The sequence below is a fragment of the Lolium rigidum genome, chromosome 1 (genome assembly GCF_022539505.1).
Source record: "Lolium rigidum isolate FL_2022 chromosome 1, APGP_CSIRO_Lrig_0.1, whole genome shotgun sequence".
Lineage (NCBI taxonomy): Eukaryota > Viridiplantae > Streptophyta > Magnoliopsida > Poales > Poaceae > Lolium > Lolium rigidum.
The window spans coordinates 308376606-308386571 of NC_061508.1; the positions used below are offsets into that span (position 1 = coordinate 308376606).

Genomic DNA, 9966 nt, shown 5'->3' on the forward strand with positions numbered 1-9966 from the left:
CTAGCTTGGCTCTCGCTGCTTTCGTGGTCGCCGGCCTCCACGCCCTTGGCCTCACCGCATGAGTTGTCTTTGCCCTCGTCGCCGCCGTGCATCCCCTTGGCGACCGGACGGATCCTGTCGCGGACGGCGTGCCTCATAGCGTGCTGAGCGAAGGTAATGGCCTCCCGCCGCACACGTGCCTGTCACAACGCGTTGCGCCACCATGTGGATGGCCGTGATAACACCACCAGCGCCTCGGCCGATGCCTTGATATTGGTGTTCCTAGCGTACTATCGTGCCCTAGCCACCTCTCGGGCCGCCATCTCCGCTCTATCCGGATGGAGATGCTCCGCCGCCGCCTCCACGGCGACACGGTCGCCGGCCGTGCGAGCGGACTCTTCCGCCTCCATCGCAACGGTGAGGGGCAGCCTGTTGTAGAGCGGTCTCTTTCATCGGCTGCCAATTTAGCGACCTCGTCCTCTGGCCGCTTCTCCTCCCACTCGTAGCACGCCTGTCGCTATTTCACGATGAACTGGTGGTCGCGCTCCTCCAAGGCCGTCGAACGGAAGGAGAGATCGATGATATCAACATCGATGGGCTCCTCGTGTCCTTTGAGAGCGCGCGAGAAGAGCACACATTGCTCCGTCGTGGTGGAGGTGCGAAGAGGGTCTTCGTCGACATCTTAATCCTCCCAGCCTCCCACTTGTCCTCTCCACTCGCGACACGACTCGGAGGGTAGCTCTCCATGGAGGTCACGCTGATCTGGTCCCACGTGGTGAGCGGGCGGCAGGGGTGGGCAGAATGGGAGCCATGGCTATAGATGTGTGGACCTACCCGAGTCCCCAGGTGAGCTCATTTTATGTCGTGGTGGCCTGGGCGGGAAAGCGTTGGCACGGGCAGGAAAGACGCGGTCGTTTCCCGCGGGCGCAGCGTCTATGCGGCTGTTTCCTAAGGTAACACTCTATTGGTTGAAGAATTTTATGTCAAAGCACTTTGATTCTTTTTATCGATGCGCAATTAAAATGGGAAGCCGAACAATCAACTACAGGCCCACGTTCACTTTGCATGCAAACCAAATAGAATTGCTTGAGCCCATGCAAAACCGCATGCAGCGGTCCTTTCTTCTTTTTTGCTGAGCAATTACCGCCCATTATTGTTGTCTCGGAGTGCTTTTAGGTGTAGTGGGTATTAATTATGACTAGTTATGGCTAATATGACATTAATTCTTTGGTACCACTCTAAAAAAATTGTAAAGCCCAGTAAGACTAGTCACAATGCATAGTATCATATAGAAGTATCATGCGTATGATACTACTAGATGTTACTATCTCCACAATGCATGGTATCATATACTAGTATCATAGTCTCCATATATTAATTGTTTTGTAGAATCTCAATGCAAATATATGTACAAGATTTACTTGACATTAATTTTTCTAGTAGTATGTGCTATGATACAGTATCTACCTATGATACTAGTACTCTCTCTCTCATCCTTAATTGCACTGCCACATCAGCATTTTGCATGCATGGAATGCATGATACTACCTATAATACTTCCATTGTGGCTAGTCTAACCCAGTATGGAGGGAGTAGTTAACACTTTCCAAGAACAATGAGTCTACAAGCTAATTAAGGAAGCAATCTATGACACTATTTTGTTGTTACTAACCACAATGAAGGTAGTAACATGCGCATATTACTACCCTATGTTACATTTGGGCATTCCTCCGGACCGGGTTTTGGGCCAGGCCCGAAAAAGCCCGAACCTAAATTCCCAGGCCCAAGCCCGGCCCGGCCAGACCTTCGAGCTTACAAATCGGGCCCGAACCCGGCCCGAACTAGGCTTAAATCACGTTTTCTGCAAGCCCGAGCCCAAGTCGGACCGACGTTCGGGCTTCGAAATCAGGCCCGAACCCAGCCCGACATGCAAGCCCAGCCCGACCCGGGATTTTCGGGCTGGACTGTCCAGGCCGGGCTGCACATGCCCAGCTGTACTCTATGTTACTTCCTACGATAACTACTCTTATTGTGGAAAGCTCTGCAACCTAGGCGCCATTGGCTGAATTTTCTCCCTCTAATCTCGCATGTCACCTTAGCTACCAATCAGGTTCGGGTCATTTGTGTACGCATCAATGCATGTACCAATTTCCCCATAACCTTCCTAATTAACGTGGCACTGGATGCAAATTCAGCCTAATTTTTAGGGTTTTGACTCATTTTACTAGAAATCTAATAAACCCCTATGAAGGAAGTACCAGAAGGTGGGTGCATCTCCTTTACAATTATTCCTGCATTTCTAGTCTGGATCAACCAGAAAAGCTAGCACTCTAGCGGGATTTGTACATGAAACGGGCGGGAAAAATATTAATTAATCAATGAGGTCAACGAGTAATGGTCTTGGAAAAATTTCGGGGCTTTCGCTCTAGTTGCTCAATCCGTTGCTTGTTCCAAAGAATACACAAATGAATATTCTTTATTTCCTGTCGGACAGGCCCTCTTTTTTCATTCGAATGTACATCTTTCTCGGTAATGATCATCTACAACTGAAAGACTGACGTCTTCCTCTACTCGATCCTGGTCTGTCCTCTAATGAGGAGCTCATTGCATCTTCTTTTTGATCCGTGAATCCAAAGCTTTGGGAGAAGTGGGGACTTTGCCTCTTTCTTGGACATCTAGATCACACAGCAACCAAATTAACAAATAAAAGGTGCATACAGCTCATCTAACGTGACATTCAAACAGACAGCCCACCTCCATCAGGAGTTTAACCAAACAGAAATGCAAGCTAAATACAAATATTATTACAGCTCCACGACTTAAAGCACTACAAAACCTCATGTTACAATGTGTAGACTGGTCTGCGAGGCTGTTTACCTGAACCGGGCTGCTAGCCCTCCCCTACCCTGCACCAGACTAAGCAGATTTCATACAGCCCTTCCTTAAGTCTTCTAAACATCACATGGCAGGTGAAGGTCCAAAATGCAAGTACGGGAGCATGTAAAGCTCTCAACGGAGACAGCAGTGTCCTATGCTCCCAGCTTCTAAACCTTGCAAGTAAGAAACATCATATATCATTACAGGAAACAAAATGCAGTAGTACTGCGAATTAAATCAGTACCACAAGAAGTGAGCTAAAAGCATGATACAAATACCAGTTAAATCCATAAAGTCTGACACTATTAAAATATCATCCAGATAATCCCAGGTATATTTGTAGAAAGTGGGTTATTTGAGCGCATAAAAGTAGCAGTTGAATTCAAAGGACATTGCATATGCATAGGATCTGGCAATCCAGAGACAAGAAATGATCCACTGACAAGTTGGGCAGCAAGCTGCACCCATCACGAAGATCAGTCAAAACGGCTGTGCTCCTTGGTTTTGCTGGATGACAAATTAAAAGTCTGCCTCTACATGTCATAAGCAAAGACGAAATGTTACAGAAAAAAGTAGTAGAGTCCATGTGTACCAGACTGCCTGCCTACCATGACCAGCAGCAAAGAAAAGAGCATGTGGACATTGGCCAATTGAGATCAGGGGATTTACACAAGCCAATAATGCAAGGACTGGACTAATGGTTGGCCAAAACTGAAACACTGGTATTCATCTTAAGCCTTAACTGAAGTGGTGGTCGTTTTATTATCATTGTCGAGTCTTGATAATGTTTTAAACATGCTAAAAGATACTCATCACTGGACTACTGAACTGCAAATGTATTCAGTAGAGTAAAAAAATATTTACCATATGCATGCAGAATGAGATTCGGTTCTATACCTTCACAAAATGCGGATCTAAGAAATTTAAGTCTGCAGTTGAACCTTGCTGTTTCCCAACTGTCAAGCACAGATCAGAATATTAGTAATGTAGAACACAAAGGAAGAGAATAATACATGGTGCACAGCATGGCAGTAAAAAGAATGGAACCTCATTTCTACGCAGCAGCTCCAGATGACAGCACCACCAGCACCACGCTTCTTATTGGTCTTGTCGTCTAAAGCCCGTGCAAAGAGAATTGGGCAACAATCATGAGAACATGTTCAACAGCATCGAATTCATCAAAATACAGAGGAAACGAGAGCAAGCCTCCAACCTTGCTCTAACTTGGCCATCATGTTGCCTTGGCAGCTTTGGTAGAGTCCCGCACCACCCTGTAAGGGGATAAGTAGAAGTGAAGCAAGCAAGCTTAACATCATCTTTAAGAAATGTTAAAATGTAGACAAGCTTATGAGCAATCTATATAAACCTTAAGCAGGCAGGTTGTAAGAGCGAGTACCTTGGTCCAATATGATTTTATCCTGCAAGTCTTTCATGAGCAAGCTTAACATCATCCAGCTTTACCCGTTGGAATGCAATCGCAGTTTTAGGCTGCAGCGAATGAATAGCCAGGATTAGCCAATGACCGGAATGCACACAACCATCATTTTCGAATTATTACAGTAGAAATCTCTTGAGAAGTATACGGTGCAAAGTTTTCATGGAAAATGTTGGTGTACAGCTGCAAATGCCTAGAGCAGACCAGGGAATTGGGCTGACCTTGTGGTGGGCGGCGGCGACCATCAACAGGAAGAAGTGGAGGAGGCCATGTGCCAGCTGTGGTAATAGTCGAGGCGGAGGCGCAGGTTTTGCGAACCAGCGATGAGCTCCTTTATGTGAACCTCGAAGATTTCCTGCATCTTCAAATAATTCACATGTGAATGAAATCCCAGTTAGGCTACGCTTTGCTGGTCATATATACCAGGGAAGTAGCAATATATATGTTTTAGAAATCCCCATAAGATTTGAGACGGTGGGATCAATTATAGGTGAGCAAGCATTTGAAAGGTTCATGCATGGTAAAATCCTCGCAAGACCTTTTGAAGTGCTACTTTATGTGTGCTCGAAATGGATTACCATGGATTAATAAAAGAAGTAATCTCGTCAAGTGAAGCAAGTAATTTCCAAGACATGAAGTACATAATAGAAGCCGTCACGAATCTAGAAACTGCTGCTGCATCCTAGCATCTAGAAGCGTCTGTGCAGTAGAATTAAGAAAGGGAAAAGATTGGTGTTTTAAAAGCACTTTGGTGGCGCCGTGAGTGTGGAGATTGATTCGACTCGAGAGGTTCCTCACCGTTGGAGCAGCGTCGTGTAGGAGGACGCGGCGAAGGGTGAAACATAAGAGAGGTCCCAGTAGAAGAAGGCAGGTGCAGGAGGCCTCTTAGTGGACACCGGCAGCAGAAGCTCCGGATGACAGCACCACCACGCTTGTCATTGGTCTCGGTCGTGTCTAAAGCACATGCAAAGAGAATTGGGCAACAGTCATGAGAACAAGTTCAACGGTATCGGATTCAGCGTATCATACGGAGGAAGCGAGAGCAAGTATCCAACCTTTGCTCTAACTTGGCCAAGAACCTCATCATGTTGCCTTGGCAGAGTCCGCGCCACCCTGTAAGGGGATAAGTAGAAGTGAAGCAAGCAAGTTTAACACAAGCATATGAGCAATATATACCTGAAACAGGTAGGTTGTAAGAGCAAGTACCTTGGTCCAATATGATTTTATCCTGCAAGTCTTTTCATGAGCAAGCTTAACATCATCCAGCTTCACCCATTGGAATGCAATCACAGTTTTAGGCTGCAGCGAATGAATAGCCAGAATTAGCCAATTGTCGGAATGCACACAGCCATCATTTTCGAATATTACAGAAGAATTCACTTGAGAATTATATGCTGTAAAGTTTTCACGGAAAAATGTTTGTGTACAGATACAGATCCCTACAGCAGGCCAGGAATTGGACTGACCTTGTGAGCGGCGGCAACCATCATCAGGAAGAAGTGGAGGAGGCCATGTGCCAGCGACGTAATAGTTGAGGTGGAGGCGCAGGTTGGCGAACCAGCGATGAGCTCCTTTATGTGAACCTCGAAGATTGCTTGTATCTTCAAATAATTCACATGTGAATGAAATCGCAGTTAGGCTATGCTTTGCTGACCATATATACCAGAGAAGTAAAAAAGTGAATACACAAGATTTCAGAAGGTGGGATTAATTATAGGTGAGCAAGCATTTGAAAGGGGCATGCATGGTTAAATCCTCGGCAAGATTTAGGATGCTACTAGGTAGGTTGAAACATTGTGTGTGCTCGAAATGGAATACAATGGGTTAATAAAAAAGAGTACTCGTCAAGTGAACCAAGTAATTTGCAAGACATGTACTAACAGAAGCCGTGACGAATCTAGAAACTGCTGCTGCATCCTAGCATCTAGAAGCGTCGGTGCAGTACAATTAAGAAAGGGAAAAGATTCGTGTTTTAAAAGCACTTTGGTGGCGCCGTGAGTGTGGAGATTGATTCGAATCGAGAGGATTCGTTCCAGTGCTGAGGGGGGGGATGAGATGAGAGGTTCCTCACCGTTGGAGCAGCGTCGTGTAGGAGGACACGGCGAAGGGTGAAACATAAGAGAGGTCCCGGTAGAAGAAGGCAGGGGCAGGAGGCCTCTTAGTGGACACCGGCAGCAGCAGATTCGGATGACAGCAGCACCACCACCATGCTTCTTATTGGTCTTGTCGTGTGTAAAGCCTGTGCAAAGAGAATTGGGCAACAATCATGACAACATGTTCAACGGTATCGAATTCATCAAAATACAGAGGAAACGAGAGCAAGTATCCAACCTTGCTCTAACTTGGCCAAGAATCTCATCATGTTGCCTTGGCAGAGTCCGCACCACCCTCTAAGGGGATAAGTAGAAGTGAAGCAAGCAAGCTTAACATCATCTTCAAGAAATTTTAAAATGTAGACAAGCTTATGAGCAATATATATAAACCTTAAGCAGGTAGGTTGTAAGAGCGAGTACCTTGGTCCAATATGATTTTATCCTGCAAGTCTTTCATGAGCAAGCTTAACATCATCCAGCTTCACCCGTTGGAATGCAATCGCAGTTTTAGGCTGCAGCGAATGAATAGCCAGGATTAGCCAATTGTCGGAATGCACACAACCATCATTTTCGAATTATTACAGTAGAAATCTCTTGAGAAGTATACGGTGCAAAGTTTTCATGGAAAATGTTGGTGTACAGCTGCAAATGCCTAGAGCAGACCAGGGAATTGGACTGACCTTGTGGTGGTGGGCGGCGGCGACCATCAACAGGAAGAAGTCTAGGTGGAGGCGCAGGTCGGCGAACCAGGGATGAGCTCCTTAATTTGAACCTCGAAGATTTCCTGCATTTGAAAGGGGAATGCCTGGTTAAATCCTCGGCAAGATTTAGGATGCTACTAGGTTTATGTGTGGTCGAAATGGATTGCCATGGGTTAATAAAACAAGTAATCTCGTCAAGTGAAGCAAGTAATTTGCAATACATGAAGTGCAGTAGATGAAAAAGAAAAAGAATCGTGTTTTGGTGGCACTGGCCGTGAGTGTGGAGATTGATTCGAGTGGAGTGGAGTGGATTCGTTCCAGTTGTGAGGTGGAGATGGGATTGGATGGGATGAGATGAGAGGAGAGGTTCCTGACCGTGGGAGCGGCGTGGTGGAGGAGGAGGACGCGGCGAAGGGGATCTGGCTGCACCTCGTCCTGGATGCGGCCACCGGCGGCGGCATCTCGTAGCGCGGTGCGCGGCCAACAGCCCCTCCACCGCGCGCACGAGTCGGTGAGGCGAGGTCGACGGAGCGAGGCCCTAGCCGACGCAAGACCGTGGGATGTCGTCAAGGCTGGTGGCTGGCCGGCGCGTCATGGTAGCCGCCGTGGCGACACCATGGGATGTCGTCGAGGCTGGTGGCTCGCCGCCGCCGCCGCAGTGGTTGGGTAGGAGAGGGAGGGGTTAGGGTTTGGTTGGGTAGGAGGAGAGCAGAGGGGATCCAGCCGAGCGAGAGTGGTTTGGTTTGGTTTTCTTTTTTCGGGAGAGAGAGGCGGGCATGGCGTTGGGTGGATGGTGGGTTGTTTCGACCGCGACCAAAATGATCTCCGCAAATGGGCGAGGTAGGAGGACGTGGTTGGAAGTTTTTTAGGCCAGAAAAAGACACCCCCGGCCTGGCGCCGCACGGCCCGCCCTTTCACCGGCCCCTCCATGAGCTCCTTCAGGGCGTCAGCGATCTCCCCGCGCGACACCACCCCGCCGTCACCGTCGCCGTCCCGTGCGCGCGGACGCACAGGGAGCGCCATCCCGACGCTGCCTTCAAGCACCACGGCATTCATCCTCTGCTCCGCGTACAGCGGCCAGGAGACCACGGGCACGCCGCACGACACGCTCTCCAGCGTGGAGTTCCAGCCGCAGTGCGACACGAAAGCCGCCGTCGCCGGGTGAGACAGCACGCGCACCTGCGGCGCCCACGCCGCCACGGCGAGACCCTTGTCCCTCGTCCTCTCCAAGAAGCCCTCAGGGAGCCACGCCAGTGGGTTGTCCCTCTTGCCACGCCCGTGCTCCCCCTCGTCTTCCATCCTCGGCATGCGCACCACCCAAAGGAACCTGTAGCCGCTCGCCTCCAGCCCGGCCGCGAGCTCCGCCGTCTGCTCCACGGAGAGGGAGCCGCCGCTCCCGAAGGAGACGTACACCACGGATCCGGTTGGCTGGCGATCCAGCCACTCCAAGCAGGCGGAGTTGCCCGGTTCGGCGGAGCCTGTTCGGACGAACGGCCCCACGGGGAAGACCGGCGGGAACGCGCCTTCCGCTGCCGCCAGCCTGAACTTTTCGACGATTGCGGGCTCCATCTCGTAGAACGTGTTCACCAACACGCCGTCGGCATGGCGGTAACGCCGGCCCTCCTCGATGAGGTGCGCGTACACCGGCTCCTTGCTGCTCCGGAAAGAGCACGGTAGGTCGGCGCGGCGCAGCGACACGCCCCCGGGAAGCTCGAGAGGGTCGGGGAGGTCACGGTGCTCGCCGGGCGGCACACCGTCGTGGAGCTCCACGGTGCGGCGCATGATGGCGAGCGCGGTGAGGTTGCTGGGCACGAAGACGTACGCCGGGACGCCGAGCTCGGCGGCCAGGGGAAGCGCCGCGGAGCAGAAGAAGTCCGGCACCAGGGCCGCGAGGTGCGCGGCGGAGCGGAGGAGGGTGCGCAGGTGCGGGAGAGAGCGGCGGACGAGCTCGAAGAGGACGGTCTCCATGGGCGTGTCGGCGGCGAGGTCGTGGAGCGGGACGGACGGGAGAGAGGCGGTGGCGACGGAGGCAGGGACGCCGGATTGGGCTTCCGGGGAGGAGGTCAGGTCGGTGAAGGTGACGAGGGTGGCTGTGAGGCCGTGGTGCTCGACGAGCCGCCGCGCCAGCTCCGCCAGCGGGATGAGGTGGCCGGCGCCGGGGCTGGCGAGCAGCACGACGGGCGGCCGCGGCTGATCGGTGGATGTCGCTCACTCGGCGCCTGCGCTGGTCAAGGACTCCATGGCCGATTTCCCGTGCTGGGCGTACACCTACAAACAAATGAAATAATTGCGCCTTGGGAGAACCGCTGCTACTCATCCAAGTTTGTTGCTTTCCACCGAAAGTTAATCTGATGAAGCAAACGTGGCGCACGTCTGGCAGTGCCCACGTGAGCATGAAACTAGTCACAATGAGAAATATCATGGATTAGCATCATACATACGATATTAATTTGTGATACAATACTTACAATGCATATTATCATGAATTAGTATCTAGTTTTATTATATTTAATATTTTATAAAATCTCAATGCAAACATGTGTACACTAATTTTTTTAGTTTTACGGGCTATGATACGGTATCTACATATGATACTAGTCTCACATCTCTCATTATTAATTGGTGTGCTACGTAATTTTTTTTCTACATAGCATGCATGATACTAGCTATAGTATTCTCATTGTGGCTAGTTCGAAGAGTTTTCCGCTTGGCAGCATGTGAAGAGAGAGTGTGTGGCCATGTCACTAAGCACTTGACTAAAACTAGTTTTATCAGGGACCTTATTGCTTGCTGACATGTTTTTTCGCATTTCTTCTTCTCTCATGCAATTTAGTCCAAAAGTTACAGTATACGGGGAAATAAGTCTTGGGTTAACTTTGTC

General features: G+C 49.8%; 1 protein-coding gene, 1 long non-coding RNA gene and 1 pseudogene across 2 annotated transcripts; all 3 read right to left on the reverse strand.

The window, feature by feature from the left end:
- Window positions 1-2668: 2668 nt before the first annotated feature.
- Window positions 2669-4652, reverse strand: LOC124684104. Its single transcript, XR_006996906.1, has 6 exons — window positions 4513-4652; window positions 4253-4344; window positions 4070-4127; window positions 3904-3970; window positions 3754-3812; window positions 2669-3029 (listed from the first exon to the last, which is right to left on the reverse strand). It is a non-coding gene; the product is annotated as an uncharacterized LOC124684104 (long non-coding RNA).
- Window positions 4653-5412: 760 nt separating this feature from the next.
- LOC124684103 lies at window positions 5413-7575 on the reverse strand. Its single transcript, XM_047218496.1, has 7 exons — window positions 7461-7575; window positions 7065-7168; window positions 6805-6896; window positions 6623-6724; window positions 6363-6530; window positions 5758-5892; window positions 5413-5590 (listed from the first exon to the last, which is right to left on the reverse strand). Exons 3-7 carry the CDS (start codon window positions 6857-6859, stop codon window positions 5586-5588), a joined length of 465 nt encoding a protein of 154 aa, XP_047074452.1. The 5' UTR covers window positions 6860-6896; window positions 7065-7168; window positions 7461-7575; the 3' UTR covers window positions 5413-5585.
- Window positions 7576-7676: 101 nt separating this feature from the next.
- Window positions 7677-9326, reverse strand: LOC124661249 (annotated as a pseudogene).
- Window positions 9327-9966: the final 640 nt, after the last annotated feature.

What these genes read in the sequence shown, in the direction of transcription:
- LOC124684103 (XM_047218496.1), bottom strand. Translation starts at nt 6,859, where the DNA reads ATGATGTTAAGCTTGCTCATGAAAGACTTGCAGGATAAAATCATATTG. An exon ending in CTTGGCCAAGTTAGAGCAAG is followed by an intron (nt 6,531 to 6,622) that starts GTTGGATACTTG and finishes CTCTTTGCACAG; the next exon opens with GCTTTACACACGACAAGACC. An exon ending in TACACGACGCTGCTCCAACG is followed by an intron (nt 5,893 to 6,362) that starts GTGAGGAACCTC and finishes AATTATTTGAAG; the next exon opens with ATACAAGCAATCTTCGAGGT.